Source organism: Ruditapes philippinarum, unplaced genomic scaffold, assembly GCF_026571515.1.
Source record: "Ruditapes philippinarum isolate M1 unplaced genomic scaffold, ASM2657151v2 ctg3216_1_1_1_1, whole genome shotgun sequence".
NCBI classification, from domain to species: Eukaryota; Metazoa; Mollusca; class Bivalvia; order Venerida; family Veneridae; genus Ruditapes; species Ruditapes philippinarum.
The window spans coordinates 105,236-123,935 of record NW_026856175.1 but is presented as its reverse complement, the minus strand read 5'-3'; the positions used below and the strand labels follow the sequence as shown (position 1 = coordinate 123,935).

General features: G+C 32.5%; 1 protein-coding gene across 1 annotated transcript in view; it reads left to right on the top strand.

Moving 5' to 3' along the window:
• The window catches only part of LOC132745696 (xaa-Pro aminopeptidase 2-like), a 49,924-nt gene that overhangs the window by 13,830 nt on the left and 17,394 nt on the right, over positions 1-18,700 (top strand). Inside the window, exons 2-6 of the mRNA XM_060734661.1 lie at positions 11,704-11,789; positions 14,799-14,915; positions 16,171-16,234; positions 16,817-16,921; positions 18,480-18,572. Of these exons, the coding sequence (XP_060590644.1) occupies positions 11,704-11,789; positions 14,799-14,915; positions 16,171-16,234; positions 16,817-16,921; positions 18,480-18,572 (465 nt within the window). The remainder of the gene's footprint in view (positions 1-11,703; positions 11,790-14,798; positions 14,916-16,170; positions 16,235-16,816; positions 16,922-18,479; positions 18,573-18,700) is intronic.

Below are 18,700 nucleotides of genomic sequence, written 5' to 3'. Positions count from 1 at the left end.
TATTTCCTATTGTTAAAGAATTCGCGATAAAACACTTCAACGTATAACTATACTATTCAATAAATAAACAAGGGAAAGAAATGCCACGTTAACGAGAAACACAGATGCAAGATCAGCAATGAGTTCAAGGAAATAGGCTCTGAATCAAAGCTCTTTCTTATGCGATTTAAAAAAAAACTCCAAAAAACTTAACCCCCCAAGATAACAGCGTTTAAACAGCACCTTAAGTGTTTGGAACTGAGAACGATAGAGATTATAAAATTATATACGATTGTCCTGAAGCTGTTTTGGCATAAAATGCAGGAAGTGAATCCAGGGAAATATGAAACAGTAATGCAGGAATCTTATTGTGACTAGATTAAATTGGCACGAATATGAATAGTTTAATTACGGCACTTTATTGTTTCTAAAGTGTGAGATTTGTTAAGATATTAAGATGCTGTAAACAAGTGCACGCTTCTTCAGAAACGAAACCCTATAAGAGTACATATAATATTTTTAGTTAGAATTTCCGTTCGGAAAGCACATATGCGATTAAATAAGGTGTTGGTCGTTCTGCAAAGGTTCCCGTTCGTGTCTGAAATACATGTAGTGTACGATAGGGCACTGGCGCCTACCTTTGTCGTAAAGTCAACAAGGAAGCGCTCTCAGTTCTCCCTGCTCGGCCTCCATCCGGCCCGACACAGCCCGTCTCATCAAAGAAAGCAGAGAGAGACTGTATACCTGTTAATGAAAATGCATTTTTTGAAAGGCAGACGACTCAGAAAACGCTAACTTTCCCGCTCGTATAAGAAAATGTATTTTTACGCTTCAGTAGTACGCGTCAGCTGGCGCATAAGTATTTCACGGTCGATTAGAGCCTGCAGGGTTTAACATACATATTATCGGTTGATATTCTTAGAGGGGTCAAAGGTTGAACTCTGATCAATAAACACTTAAGAAATATTCTCTTCCACATAGTGAGTATCAAACAAATGCAGTTTCTGCAAATTTCCTACAGCCATTCTATTTGTCGTTAAATTGATTACAATTCTTAAGATTTTTTGTATGAGCTAGAAAAATCCCTCCACGCTTGGTATGTGCATATATTATATGCAAAATGCATTTGTCCATAACTCCAATGTTATTTTTACATATTTACATTACTTGTAATACTTTCTGTTGTAAAGTATTGATAAATCATTTATATCATTTCAAATATATAACATATGAGGTTATCAGCTAGTTTAGAAAATATAAAATATCTAACATAATATTATATTGTTTCAGACATCAAAATACTTTTGAAGATACATGTAATTTATAAGTTATCAATTAAAGAATCAAATCATATCTCTCCGGTGAAATAAATTAATTCATTGGTTTACAAAAATAAAATAAAATGTCGAGAAATTAAACAGCTTTCTTTATTATATAATACATTAAAAAAAATTTACTTTTCAAATACACTGCTGTTGTTCTGGTCTAGTCTGTTCTGTGTATATTGTACTGTAATGAATTTTCGTGTGATTGTATCTCGAAGTAAATGCATGCACATTTTGCTTGTTTTAATTTTTTTAAAATATGTCTTAATACAAATCACAACGAAGCAAAAAAATGTTTGCGCTTATATCAGACGGTGTGTGTCACTGTGTGAAGTCGTCTTGAATCCCACCTACATAATTTTAAAATGTATAGGAGTTAAATATTTTGTCGGGCCTTTATGGCTCCCACGTTATGATAGATTTATGAACACATCTGCGGATGTTTCTAAATTCAAAATTTTGCCACTTCCATGTTTAAATGTTGAATTCTGCTTAAGCCGGTGAAAGAGAGCGTGGACGGTAGTTTGCACTTGACAGTAGCGTCCATGAAAGGACTCCGTCAAATTGAGCCTGTAACATTTTCAATTTTGCCGTTTTGGACTTTCTTTTAGGATTCTTATTTTCTCTATTTTTGTTATAACCCTTTCTTGAAATAGTGAAATTATCATGATTGTTTACAGGTTTTTGTAATGTCTACAGAATAGCTTTACACTTTCAAATTACATCACGCTATTCAAAATACATGTATATGAATATTGTAAAGAATGTATTAATAAGTAACTGTCAACCTTAGTAAGTAAAAATAATAAAAATAAAAAAGAATAACGCATTACGTGTACAAAGAAATGTAATTTGTGTTTAAATGAAGTTACATATCGACCTACAAACTCATTTTTTTTGTCTCTGTGAAGGCTTTAAATTCCTTGCTTTTTGATGAAAAACACAAGTTAAGAAAATAAAAAAATCAAACAATAAAAACACAAATTAAGATAAAATATATTCGAAGATAATAAAGTGTACAACAAATGCAATGATAAACGGAATACTATTCACAATTAAATGTAATTTACGGAGATACTCAGTCAAATATCGCACTATTGTTTTCCTTGGTAAATCTTTCAAGTCGGTGCAATAAATCTGAAAGGAATTATCTAAGTTATCTCGCAGTGGCTGTACCTGTACAACATTTCTGCAAAACATATTACATTGTATTATGATTAGATTAGATATAAAAGAGCTGAACATACAACAACATAGATAACAAAATTGCTACTTTTCCCCTCATTTTGATAACTGAAATATGCTAACTCGTCACTTATTGCAGTTTTGTCAGTTAATTATGTAATATCATTTTTATGCGCATGTGCGGATACAGCCGGAAGCCAAAGAAGCGGTGAGGTTCACGAGTTTATTGGTCGTAGTATTATTTCTATATTTTGTTTATAGCTTGTTCAAACCTAGAATAAGTATGAAACTGTATTGTAAAAATGGCAAAAAAATCGAAGCGGTAAAATATCACTCTCCATTTTATCTATAGATACTAAGCAATTGGAACACCTCGGCAATTAATCATAATAATCTCGGATTCTACTATGTGATTTTAAATGTAGTGTAATTTTTGATAATGTATGACGAATGTATATATCTGACATCCAAAAGAAAATAAGATCTATTTCGGTAAAATTATGTTTGAAAATTTGTCTTTTTAACAATGCCCACTGATGAACAATTATAAACAAATCCAAAAAAACAGGTAGACATTCGATTTCTACAGCCATAATAATATGTATTTAAATAATATACTGTTTACTTTTATATTTATAAATTTACTTAAAGTTTAGGTAGACCTTTACTCGATATATTGGAATAAACTTTAAGCACTGAATTACTATTTGTTTACAGTTTTGCATAGTTTTTTTTTAGCGTTCTGTATAGTTCAAAGTACGAGGTTTGACGGAAAGGCCCGAAAAGTTGCGATTGCGTTCAGTCTGAAGCATCAAAGACCGCACATGGTATGTGCAAGATCCGCTAGAGATATATTTGCTCATTTGGCAACCGAAATTCATGCGAATCAAAAATGCTTTACCACTAAAACATACCTGATGTAAATCACAAAATACAAATTGTAGTTTTGCCAAATTGTAATCAATCCCACGTCGTACATTACAATATACTTATATTTTAGTGATGCTCTGTTGTCTTACATTCTTGAACTAAATATGTATAACAATATTATAAGCGGACCATGTTCCCATTCAAATTTACGTGAAAACAACAACAACAACAAGAAGATAACAAAAAAAAAACAAAAAAAAAACGCATAAAACTTAAGAACAGAGTCTTGTATTTTCTAAAATATTATATTTTTGGCAGCTATTGTTGCAACATGCATACAACAAAAAGTAAAAGCAAAAAGAGAAATTAATGATGTTTTATTCAGAGATTTTGTGTGTTCACATACCGTCTCGGCAGAGTATACAAGTAAACTGTGCAACTTGTATCACTCTATTTTATACTAACCGCTTGCAATTATTGTTCCCGTTTTATGTGTATACAAGATGTTGCGCAATAAATGATGTATTCACTAATTAATTTAAATATCGTTATTACACTTATACACCATTAATTTGAGTATTATCTATGCATTTATAAAAGGAACTACTTTACAGAAATTTAAAAATGCTTAATATAAATAACTTCAAGTTAATTTTACACTTATAAGAGAAGATTGAAAAAAGGCGTTTGTGTATAGAGAAAATTTTGGCTAAATGTATATGTATTGATTATTAATTAATTTTCATAAAATAGTTTCATGTCAAATAGATCGTTACGGCTTGGTAGTAGTTAAAAGGAACCATATCATCGGTACAAAGCCGATCTTAAAGTGAATTGAGCCGCGTCACGACAAAACCAACATAATGGGTTTGCGACCAGCATGGATCCAGACCAGCCTGCGCATCCGCGCAGTCTGATCAGGATCCATGCTGTTCGCTTACAAACCCTATTACAAGTAGAGAAACTGACCAACCCATTATGTTGGTTTTGTCGTGACGCGGCTCAATTGGTAAATAATGGAATTTCTGAAATACTATAAATAATTTAATTTATAGTGTTTTGTCATATGTTAAAAAATCACGAAATAAAGTATATATTGATATTGTTGGTAGGTGTTAGATTCATGATCCAATATGACATAAAAATATAATAATAAAGTGTTCTAGAACAAAATATTATCATCCATTGTGGGCTGTTATATGTCACAACGCCTCTAAATGTCGCACCTGCCGCTAAATGTCGCACCATTGCAAAGCAAAACTAAATGTCGCAATCGCCGCTATATATCGCAAAATCGTCTGTCGTTAAATGTCTTAAGATATAAATTCATGTTAAACTAGTAACTAATGGTGTTGCATTAGAGTTGTCGGTATATTAGTTATCTGTTACTTATCATTAGTAAAACAAAAATAATATGTTCATATCTAAAAGGGGAGGAGGGAATTCCCAACTATCTGCTAGAATAGGCTTTGAAGTGTCTTCTAAAATGATTGGTTGAAATAAGAGTTTTCTTATTGGGTTTTAAAATCTATAACTATCATTCATGCCTCTTTGGCTTTTGCACACATACGTGTTTTCATTTAACAGCCTACGTGCAAAGGTTTTGAGCTACGATATAACCTGAATACTATGAAGCATATTCTAGAAAGATTGGATGTGTCCGCATTTTCCCTAAATCTTCACCTTGAAAGGTTTTATGATATTGTCACTATCAAATTACGAATTACGATCTTAAAAATGTCATTGATGCAAAAACCTGTTTTGTTTTTTTGCCTTTTTTCTTTCATTACAATCTGAAATAGTGTTTCAGTCATACACGTACTGTATGTTATAGATATTTAAAAAATAAGAAAGTGGGCGGAGTAAAAAAATACATATTTATATCTAGTGACAACTTTCAGACGGTTTTCTCTGACAGTTAATAGCTTCAGTTATTCATTTCATTATAAGAAATTAAAATGATAATTGTGTTATATGTTTTCTCAACACAGTGTAAGATGGCGACATTAAATTGAATCTCACTGACGAATAATTAAAATATTATTGCATACATTTAAAATCTTTGTGAACAACTTTTATTGTTTTTACTCATTGGTTCCGGCTCGTGAAAATATATGGAATTTTAGCATATTTCGTGAAAATATATTCCATATTTCACTCACACGAAAAAATATCCTCTTTGTAGTATTTGCCAACAAGGGCATATTTATGTCAGTCTCATTGACACGTAGGAGATTGTTCAATTTTAAATGTCTTTAATGATTCTTATCAACACTTCTTGGTCTAGTTCCTATTTATTAAAAATACTTTATAGCATACAACAATTGATTCTATAACGAAATTATGCAATATACAGGATATGTTTATATTCATTTTCCATTGGGTTATTTTGTATAATCTTAGTCAGTTTACGGGTGTTTTTACTTTATTTTTGCACTTTTACTGCTTTTTTACTTTATTGCTTTATTACTCTTTTTATATTTTGACGTCTTCGCTAATTACGTCATGTGACGCTGACAAAATGTTCTTGTTTATTATTTATGATTTATTTATGTACTCTGAAAAAAGGCTGTTTAGCCGAAACGTTGGTACATGAAAGGGGTGTTGTTTAAGAATTGTAGTTGACTACTTTTTTTTACTATTACATATTTACAGTTCGTGAACATTACTTTTAAGTCAAATGATTGTGCACAGATGATATTTGTACTTCTCATTTGGCAAATTAGGCCAATAATTGTTTATAAATCATGTCAAATTTCTTTGCCTCACTGTAGAAACACAAGATTGTGATTGTAAAACAATGTGTTTTTACTTTTTAGGTAACGATATGAAATAAACAGGAATATAAACAGTACAAAATGTTCAATTTTATCTCTTTACCAATATCTGGAGGAAAGTTACAAATTTGTTGTTTTTAGTTGTTTCGTTTTTGCCATATTTTGTTAGACTATAGTTGTTTTTGATGTTAGTTTTTATGTGATTAGTTTCATTTCCGTCTGTATGGTATGACTAGGATTGAATAACTAAAAGTATCCTACCAATGACAATTTGGTGATATTAAAACGTTCTGATAAAAAGCAACAGTTGGTATGTTATCTGCCAATAATTTCTAAGCGCACATTAATAATCAATATCATAATGAAGAACCTTTAAATGTTAAAAGAGGAAGATGAATGGCATTGGAATTCATGGAAGAAGATACAAAAATAAGCGAAATGTTAAAGTGATAATCGTTGAATAGTTAACTATTTCTCTAATGGCAGAGCAAATAAGATAATGCTAAATTGTGATATTCCCAAATACTTACAGAAATGAACGGAAGTAAGTCAAAATTGTCATTATTTTATCTGATATTGTTTTAAAGGGTTTTTCGCTTTTTCATTATTTTATTGTTTTTCTTTTGGTTTTAATGTCTAGCTGTTATTCATTGCTATATTGAAAGGTTGCATTTTTTCTTCACCTGCTGCAGTGGCTCGTTCTGCAAACAGGTATTCGGTAGGGGAAGTAACTCTTACAAACCATTAATATCCATGTTTATAGTTCAAGATACTTGTATAATAACCCATTCAAAACCCTTATACGTTGTCGAATTTAAACAGCATTTTCAACAATAACGTTATTGGTAATATAATGCCACGAAGTACTTGTAACTTCCGACATTGTTACAAGATCAAATATGCAAATCACCGAGTTTTGAGCCAAAACTTTTGCAAAAATACAATTGTTGTTGATAATAAAAATGTGCTGACATTTAATAAAAATCATTCAATTATCAAATATTTTGCAATCATGAATATATGATTTGAGAATGGAAATTGGTATTAAATCATATATACAAATTTAATGAATAAAATATAAAATCCCTTAAAATCATAAAAAAGATAAAGATAATAATATTTAGAGCATAATCTTCATTTCAAATCTGATATAAGAACAATTTATTGCAAAACTCATTTTAATTGCAAAACTGGTTTTGAAATAAATGCTACAAAATTATGTCATCGCAACGAGTTTTGCAATAATGTTGTAAATACGTTCTGAAAAGTATTTGTAAGCTTCGGCATTGTTACAAGATCAAATATGCATATCACAGAGTTTTGAGCCAAAGTGTTCGCTGTGTGTGCTGATGTTTAATACAAAACACATTCAATTATCATCTATTTTGCAATAATAAATAACTAATTCTTAACTGGAAATTGATGTTAAATCATATATACAAATTTAATGAAAGAACTCACTGTATGTCAATCCTTATAAAAAGATAAATAGAGCATCGAAACACGAGGCTATCTGATTTGGGCGTAGCCCCCGAGCATTAACCAGATTGCCGAGTGTTTTGATGTTCTTCTCTTTTGTCAAACATATTAACACGTTCCCTGATGTCACAATATGAAACCCCAGAAAAAAGAAACCAATCAACGAACATCTGAATATGATATTGCTATCGCTTTCCCTTTCTCTGCCGTCACAATATGTAAACCCCAGCAAAAATGAGCCAATTAGTGGGCATGCTCTGGAGTACCTGCACTCCAGTTAACGCACTGTGCATGTATATGTATACGATTTAACTCTGACACATTTTCAACAGAAAGGTCCCCAAACTATGGTACAATAATAATTTCCAGTTTGTGACCTTGACCTTGTTAGAGGTCGGAGTGTCGCGCATGATTCATTGGTGAATATTGTGCAAACTTATTTCAAAATACTTTGATGAGTGAAAAAGTTGTGGATCTGACACAAAAAGTCATTATAACAGACCACTTTAAGTTTTGACCTTTTAGTGTGACCTTGACCTTGGAAGTAGGATTCTGAGTGTTGTGTATGACATGTGGTCCTATTATGATAAACATGTGTGATATATCATTTTAAAATCCCTTTATAGATGAAAACGGTAAGGATTGGACAGGAAATATACTCCCCATAAAATATTGTTGACTGTCACCATTGTCTCGCAAGCACGTTGTCTTAGATAGTGAGCATTTGTGCCAAGTTATTTCAAATACCTTGAAGGACTTAAAAGTTATAAACCTGACACGAATTGTATCCTCCATCAGACAATGTTGACCTCTGATCTCCTAGTGGGACCACCGTGGAGGTCTGGTTGTTTCTCACGACAGGTCGTCCTAATTTGATGAACATATGTTATTTCAAAATCCCTTGATGAACGGCTGAGTTTAGGAGCGGGCAGGCGGACGTAGCCTTTTTATGTATCCCTCTTTTTCTTCAAAAAGGCGGGAGACAAAAACGTATACCAATGTGTTTAATCACCAAGGGGCTTTTTGGATAAATTGTAGTCGTCAATTTATGATACCGACTAAGATGACTTCATTATAACCAATTTATTTAAACACTACAGCAAATCATTTCCTCATTTCTTACATATGTCGCCAGATTACAGACATAATGGAAATATTAACATAATACCACCAGCTACTTGTTAAACATGAATTAAAATTTTGCGACATTTAACGGTAGTGTTGCGACATATAACGGTAAGGGAAAATCGTGCGACATTAAACGTTACCATTGCGGCATTTAACGGCAGACGATTTTGCGACATTTAGCGGCGGTTGCGATATTTAAGAAATACTATAAGAAATAATATATCTCAAACAGTGATTTTATCGCTCAATAACATCACTGTTTGGAGTTCGGATGCGAGGAATTATATCACGAGGGCGTACACATTTATAGCCGTGCGACCAATTGTAAAAGGCGATTTGCTAGACTGATAAACAGTTTGCCGATTTACCAAAGTTAATGTGTTACGATTCATTTAAAATTCTGCAATCCTATTGGACAAACTTTAATTTTAAACACTAAATCACTAGAGCTCTGTAGGAGCACATTTGTCTCGGAACACATTTGTCTTACGTAAGACCGATGCGGTCGCATTTGTCCCACATGAGACAAATGGGACCTCAAATGTCTACCCCAAAAAACTCATTTGTGTGACAAATGTGCTCCGATCAAGTTTTTTAAGGGACAAGAAAGCACATTTGTCTCATGCCATTATTTATTAATTATTTGTCACATATTTCCCCACGGCAGAAATTCTTTTTTAGAATCGAGGTTTGCCGTTTTGCCTCATGTGTAATAATCAATAGTACGAACTTGAAACAACGATTGTACGATGGTGAAACAACGATTGTACGATGGTGAAACTACGATTGTACGATGGTGAAAACGTGATGGTACTATGGTGAAAGACGATGTTACAATGGTGAAAATACAATGGTACGATATGGTGAAACTGCGATGGCATGATGATGAAAACGCGATATTATTTTCTCTATCGTGTCATTGCATCATCGTGATTCCACCATCGTGCCATCGTGTTTTTTTTAATCATCGTACCATCTCAATTTCACCTTTGTACCATTGTGCATAGCTGTTCAGGGAGACAAAATGCTACTTATGTCCAAACGGAACACCGTAATCGGTTGATATTGAATGATACAATATCGTGACTCGTTTCGCATCTCGCCGAAATCTCGCGTCTCGCTTCGCATCCCGTTCGTCGACGCGAGACAAGAAATTGATTCCAGGTCATATACCGCTAAGTAGTATTCCCTTTATAGTCTACATAAATCACTTAAAGGCCCATTATGCCTGAGAAAAGCTTTAATTTGTATTCCTCAAAAGTTTTTTATTTTTGGTATACTTTTATAGCTCCAAAAAGTTACTCATTGGCTAATTACCTGAAGCATTTTTCATCTGCTGCTTTTTTGCAGTTTGTACAGTTGAAGTGATTTAGAATTTTGGATTGAAGTCAATTTACTACATTGTTTACATTTTGCTACTTTTATGACGCATTATTTCACATTTATCGCGAATTTCTTTGGGTTACAAGCATCTAACTTCCTCAGAAATCATTATTTGAATATTAATAAATTCATACTTGCCCTATCTAAAGAAGTAAATATTTATTCATTTTTGAAATCTTTTGGTACAAGATACTTCGACATTGCGAGATCTCCTGTTACAATATCGTGCCTCGCTTCGTGTCTCATAGGAATGTCGCGTCTCGCCCGATTCTGAGTGGTCCGATATTCCATAATTATGGCATTACCCGGATTGTTTAGGAACTCATGCATGTTGTAAGTGCCTTTTCAATGGCGAACCTGAAAGACGCAATTCTTGGAAAATGACGATTTTTATACATATATTTCTGATGAAGTGTAATGGTCTTCTTATTTTCTCCCCCTAACCGCTGTAGGTTCGACACATACACGGGGCGTCGAACTATCCATGCGAGGATCCCGGACAAGGTCCAAATGCGCAAAACATATGCGCGTGCGCACGTAACCACGGAAAAGCTATCGTGTGCGCACGTAATAAATAAGAAAATTCTATGTCCCCTTTATGCCACCGTAGATACTACCTTGTTTTTGCTAAGAATATTTCTAGTGCCATAAATCATCTATAAAACTTTAAGCATTAAAAAAAACGTATCGCAATTAATAACGATAAGAATAGACTTGCTGCATATGTGTTTAGGTTCTGGATGCTGCACTTGTAGAAATTTTCATTGTGACATGCAGAACAGAGATATTCTTTAATATAATATATGACTCCTATGCAGAGGCAGAAAGTTTTTGACTGACCGGGAGTGACCTAAAAACGGTATTATAAATACAGAAAACACAGATCAATGGCTGGCAGCCTGTATACAGATGGACATTATTATTACCTTTTAAGAATTGTATGGAAAAAATGTGAGACAAATGTGCTTCGAGTGTCCTTTCTATTGTTTGTCGAACACATCTGTCTCATTTCCAATTTGTCGCATATATGACTGTTTACGAACACATCGGTCACACTTCGTGAGACAAATGTGCTCCGAGACAAATGTGCTCCTACAGAGCTCAGTCCGCATTTTGTTTTTGAGAAATATGTCATAAGAATATCCAACTGATACATTATTATCAATATTTGAAATACTTTTGGAAAAGGCCCATTGTAGACCAATCCACTTTAATTTTAAATTATTTGCATTACGTAAGCCATGAATATAAAGTCATCTAGTTTCATTATATGTTTACATTTATGTTTTCCTCAAGTTTATTTAGATTATTCAAACTTAAAGTGATATAAATAACACTGAAAATAGCAGCTTGCTTACTTCATTTTAAAATGAACGTGTTCTTAAACCGTCATGCTGAAATAATGCCCTAAATTTGTTGATGACCGAAGAAGGAGGGAAACCTGCGTAGTGGCATTCATTAGAGACATGTCCAAGAGGAACGCCATTTTTATGTCCACAGTGCTTTGCTGCCTTTGATGTACTCACATGTCGTTTCGCACAATATTATTAACATAACATTGTTATTTTATTTTTCAGCAATTGTTAATGTGCAAGGTGGACTATCAAGACTAAAGAGAGAAACTGCAGATCTAACCCCGGGAAACTGGGACAGTTGTAAACCGGTAAAACTTATATCATTCGTTATAGGTCATATCTGGGACAGACAGATACACAATAAGTACATTTTTAATCCCAGGTCATATGAACTTCGCAAACTTCGGAAATTTTCCTATCTTACAATTGTTTAGAATATTGTGCAGCAACAGGGCAATGTACCACTCATGGTCAATGTCTGTTGTTAAGATTATTTATACTGTCCTCGGGAATTAACCACAATGTCTGCGCACTTGCTGGTCCGGTGTTCATTTTCTCATCTGCGGCAACTTGGGATGTTGTAATACAATATCATCATAATATACCATTTCATGAGATAGAACACAAAATGGGCGCAATTTATTGAAACGCTTGTAATCTATAACAAGATTCTTTTCATGTAACAGTATTATTTATGAAAATGAAATACAACAATAATACAACAATAATTTTATGTCTAACAAACAAAAAACCGTGATATTTATCAAAGAACACACGCACACGCCCCACCCCCACACAAATGTAGAACTAACGAGAAGTTAGTAGAAGTCTTTTTATGGTTAATACCAGTATATAAAACCAAAGCCAATTATTATTTTTGTGCAGATTTCATACGTTGAACCATAATTTGCGTACCAAAATTAAGTCATCGTAGCAACGCAAATGGTTTGGTTTCTTTTATAGTTTTATTATTTCTGATACATGCATGTGCGTCGTTGAAATCTGTGAATTTATTAGAGACACGTATACAATATATTACAAACATAAAATGGAGGGTAAATGAAGTTTTGTATTTGACATTATCTAATCTATATCATAATTTATCAGGCCATATAAGTTTAGTAGGGCAGAATAATGAGGTAAGCTGTAAAATTAGTCTCGAGACAAATGCGTCGTCAAAATTTGCACATTTTTGTTTTCAGGACTGTTAATATTAAAGCAGCATGCATCGAGATTCATGCTAATTTTCATGAAAATTTGAAAATGTATTTAAAAATACAATATTGTAAAATTACCGAAAGAATGCAATTTAGACATTATCAGTGGCACTTACAACCCATGTTAGTTACCAAAAAGTGGTCAAAATATACAAAAATAGCTCTTACTGTGTTAGTAACGCAGTAAAAATAAAGTTATAAATGCTGAAAAATAGGTCATTGATTTCACATAACATGTAAACTATTACTAGAATTTTGAATCTTCTTCCTTTTCCTAAAATCTTAATACATTTTTCTCAGGTCTGGTTTTATTGAAATATTTTTTGCTCATCTGGAGGCGTGCAGCTTTAAGGTCCTATCTTGCATATCTTTAAGACTTTAACTTTACTGCGTCGTTGATAATGTGCCTTAGTTTTCCCGGGACATTTAAAAATAGTAACTTATCACAGAACTGCTTGAAATTTCACTTAACAGCGCCGTCAACATATGTGCCATTGTTTGGAAAAAAAACACTTCTACAAATAGTGACCTATATCATGAATGCTTGAAGAATCGAGTTTACTACGCCATTAAAACTGACGCCATTGTTTTAGAAAAGACGGGACACATTTTTCAAATAGCGCATGATCTCATAGACACTTGAAAGGTAGAATTTACTGCTTTTATGATGGTCATTAAATGTGTGATTGATAGTTTTTATTGTAGGCAATCTATATTGACTGTATTAAGTATGATGTTATATTGCCTATATAGATAACATATGTAAATTTCTTCAGTTCGTAAACAAACAAGTAAGTATTCAAACAATGGCACATATCGCAGCTATATAACATTATAATATATCAATAAATTTGTCTGTAGGAGGTAATAATATATATGACTCAGATAACAGCTGTATTTGGAAATTTTCTAAAGGAGGCTTATTTACTTGTCACTTTTCTTTCATGAAACACCCCCTTACCAAAGATGTTTAAATTATACATGACATCAAACTTATTGTGCAATTATGGCTGATCTGTTTGTCGGAAATGGTAAAATGAAATTTTACAAAAAGGGATAACTGGTGATAGAAATAAATTAAATATCCTGTAACTCATCTTTTTATGGTTTTATATCATAAATATGATGCTCAAATGCAGATTTATCGATATCGTAAGCTCCAAAAAGCATTATTTGTAAAGATATTACCGAATTTACATTTTATGTTAATAAGGGGAGGTAATTAAAATGTATTTTCTATAAAGTCGAATCCAAATTTTTCAATAAGAAATGAATGCATACATGTATATGTCAATGATTACATATACTGCATTTAAACATTTGCAGTTCATATTTTACATATTCTTGGATGTTTGAAATTTTTTTTAGAAGCATAATTATATACATATATAAAATTTCATGTAAGTGTTGTTACAACGTACCAGCCCGCATAGCTCAATCGGTTAGAGCGCGAGACTTGTAATCTCGACATCCCGGGCTGGCCAACTAAAATTACTAAACAATCTCTCGGATGAGACTTTAAATGGAGGTCCCATGTATGGGTGCTTCAACACTTGGCACGCTAAAGAACCAGGAGAAGCTTCTGGAATTGGGGCATCTTTCTGTATCTCCTCCAAACAATAAAATGACTAATAACTTCTGGAGGACTGGCCCATATGGGCAACCGGTGGCAAGCATAAATAAACGCAAATACACACAAATTGTTACAACGTTACTTACAACATACATAGTTGTTAAAATAATTACATGTTTAATCGAATATATTTCTTTCGAAAACCATATAGTTGATTTTCGAAAGAAATATATTCGATTAAACATGTACTATTTAAACAACTATGTATTGTAACAACACTTACGTGGAATTTTATATATCACCATCTGGAGGCAAAAACATAAAATTGTTCTAAAACAATTTTCAAACATCCAAGAGTATGTAAAATATGTAAAACTTTGTGACAAAAAAAAATCAAGATTAATACAAAACGTCAAAACTATTTCGTATAAAATATTTCTTCTAAACAAGATTGAATTACCCTTTGCCCCCCCTCCCCAACCAGGATCTGTTACGAATGAAAAAGGCATGGTATGATTTCTTTTCAGGGTGCTGAGGCCCCGCCAACACGAGTCAATACAGCTGACAGGGTGACTCAACTAAGAAATTACTTTGCCACTCAAGGTATCCAGGGTTACCTGATACCCAATGAGGATGCTCATCAGGTAATTTCCGAAAATGTTCGAATGATGTGAATCACAACATACCCTTTATTGTCCGAATATCGCTAAATATAAAAGTATTGAACATTTTTAACAAGGGTCAGTAAAAGTCTTAATTTTTACAGCAAGTTTTTGGCTAACATATTGTGTTTAAGTTTATCTTAAAAAATGTTTAATTTTTATTTCTTTGTAAATATGTTTCACTTATTTTGATTGCATATGTACTGATCATGTTCTTTATAATTGAATATATATCACAAGCTACAGCCAAATCTTTAATCACTAATCACATTCAAGAGCACAACATGGATTCCTTCTTGCCCATCATACTTTCAAACCAATAAAAATTATTAGTAGGTAAATGATTGTTTTATATCAGCACACAAAAGTTGAAGAGTTGGCATGACAAGACTATGAAAATGGTTTAAAGATTAAAAACAGGTCAAAAGGGGGAGTTATCATCTCCAGTGGCGGGTCATGAATGCACAACAATCCCGTTGCAAATAAATAAAATTCCACTCCGCGAAAGTACAATTGTAATTATTCATAATCAAATTTATGAAAATGTAACATCTAAACTCATTTCGATGATAATCACAGCATACCCTTTATTGTCCGAATATTGCTAAATAAAAAAGTATTAAACATTTTTAACAAGGGTCAGTAATTTTAAGTCTTAATTTTTACTAACATATTGTGTTTTAGTTTATTTTAAAAAATGTTTAATTTTTATTTCTTTGTAAATTTGTATCACTTATTTTGATCATAGTGATTGCGTATTTACTGTCCATGAACTATAGAATTGAATTCATATCAAATCTGTACTCAGAAACCACACTTTAAGAGCACTTCTTGTTCAATCAATACAATATTTCATTAGTAGGTAAATGATTGTTTTCTATCAGCACACAAATGCTGCTGCACAGTTCATCATAATTGGCCGTTTATAAATGTGTCGACTTGATAAGACTATGAAAATTGTTTCAAAGTCAAAAGGGTTAAAAAGGGGGAATTATTCATCTCCAATACCGGGACATGAACGCACAACAATCCCGGGCAAGTAAATCAAATGCTGTGACTTTGGCCACTCGGTCACATAGTTTTTGTCAAAGGGTAGGAAAAAGTTGTTCACAATTCATATCTATTTATGATCACAATCTATGGAAATATAACATCTTAACTCATTTCGATGTTACTAGATATTAATATTAATAAGTCCTTTTTTGAATTTGTACAATTGTCTGATTTATTTTCATAGAGCGAGTATCCGTCACAGTATGACAAAAGAAGGGGTTACATATCCGGTTTCCAGGGATCAGCAGGTACCTAAATATCAAATTCTATAAAACCTAAAACAAACAACAAACAAAACGTAAAGAAAAAAAGAATATAACACCGATTTTGTCACGCAAATTATCTTCATATATGAACATTTTTTGTTGAGTTGATTACTTTTGAAACATACAATTATATTGATTGATTTATTGAATGTGTATTTTTTTAGAACACAATGAGTAAATGGGAGCTCTGTGCAATCACAGTTAGCACGATAATGCATTTTCTAAGAATCATGTTTTGTTGTGAACTCTCCGTAGAGCATTCTCTTTAAATTTAATTCCCTTTTTTATTTTTGGGAATAAATTTGTGTCTGAAAACAACACTCGAATCTTAAGGCCATTCACGAAGATCCATATATGTATTTTATCTAAACTTCAATTTATTTTTGGAATTAACTTTTACACATGCAATTAGAATAAGAGACCATTCTTTGCAAATGAAAAGAATTTTGATAGTTTGATAGGAAATACAGAGAACAATCCTTATCTGAAAAACTGCGTAAAGTCCACTCTGATATGGCTCTGTTATCATAAATGCTTATAGATAAAGTTAACATATCTGTCCAGGGTTTGCTGTGATTACCATAGACAAGCAGGCGTTATGGACAGACGGACGGTATTTCCTGGAAGCTGAGGACACACTCGACTGTAACTGGATCCTTATGCGTCAGAGTAAGGCTTGAAACAGGCTTGAAACAGTTTTAATTTATTTTGAATTTAACTTCAAACTGTCCACATACAGATGACAAAAATAGTAGCCAGTCTTTCAAATTCATTTTAAACCTAATATTGGCTGCTTAATCAATATAATAGCTTTTTTATTTGCAGCAGGCCTTATTCGAGGTTTCTATTGCATGTCATACGGAACAACCTAAATGTTTATATTAAGTATTTGAAATAATTTATGAAGAAGGTCATAAGCAAGTATAGTTTAATTGGAGCACATTTACTTTAGCATACTCTGGAAGATAAACAATTTTAGCACACTTGCTAATTGGGGCTCCCGCCGAAACAACACTACTTTTTACATATTTATGTCTTAAATTTCTAGATGAGACCTAGTCACAGAAACGCGTGCATATTGTTTATTTCCGTGGTCCACTTAATTAGATAATATTAGATTCATGACTATTAATACACCATAAAATGATACTGTCCAATCCTTAAAATGATATAGTCGAACCTTAAAATGATACTGTCCAATCCTTAAAATGATATAGTCCAATCCTTAAAATGATATAGTCGAACCATATAATGATACAGTCAAACCTAAAAATGATTTTGTTTTATCCTTAAAATGATACAACTGAACCTTAAAATGATATTGCCCAATCATTAACATGAAATAGTCTACCTTAAAATGATACTGTCCAATCAATAATATGATATAGTCGAACATTAAAATGATATTGCCCAATCATTAAAATGATAAAGTCAAACCTTTAAATGATATTGTCCAATCCTTAAAATGATATAGTCGAACCCTAAAATGATACTGTCCAATCTATAACATGATATAGTCAACCTTTAAATGATATAGTCCAATCCTTAAAATGATTCAGTCGAACCCTAAAATGATACTGTCCAATCTATAACATGATATAGTCAACCTTAAAATGATATTGTCCAATCCTTAAAATGATTCAGTCGAACCTTTAAATGATATTGTCCAATCCTTAAAATGATATAGTCGAACCCTAAAATGATACTGTCCAATCTATAAAATGATATAGTCAACCTTAAAATGATACTGCCCAATCTTTAACATGATATAGTCAACTTAAAATGATATAGTCAAACCCTAAAATGATGATGTCCAATCTATAACATGATATAGTCAATCTTAAAATGATATAGTCGAACCCTAAAATGATACTGTCCAATCTATAACATGATATAGTCAACCTTAAAATGATACTGCCCAATCTTTAACATGATATAGTCAACTTAAAATGATATAGTCAAACCCTAACATGATACTGTCCAATATATAACATGATATAGTCAATCTTAAAATGATATAGTCGAACCCTAAAATGATACTGTTTAATCTTTAACATGATATAGTCAACCTTAAAATGATACTGCCCAATCTTTAACATGATATAGTCAACTTAAAACGATATAGTCGAACCCTAAAATGATACTGTCCAAATCTTAAAATGATATAGTCAATTTAAAAATGATATAGTTAATGCTTTTAGTGAAGTATTTCTTTTTTCCGTCATAGATGAGCCGGGCGTGCCAACCATGATAGAATGGTTAAAGCAAGAATTGTCACGAGGAAACTTCTTTGGTGCGAGCCCCTTCCTCATCGGCAGCTGTAAGTTTATCTACTAACAATAATGATACACGGAATAGTTTTCTACTGTGTAAATAAAAATATCAGTTGGCATGAGATAGGGATATTATGATAAGAATTGTTTAACCATTTTGCAGCAACAGTATGTA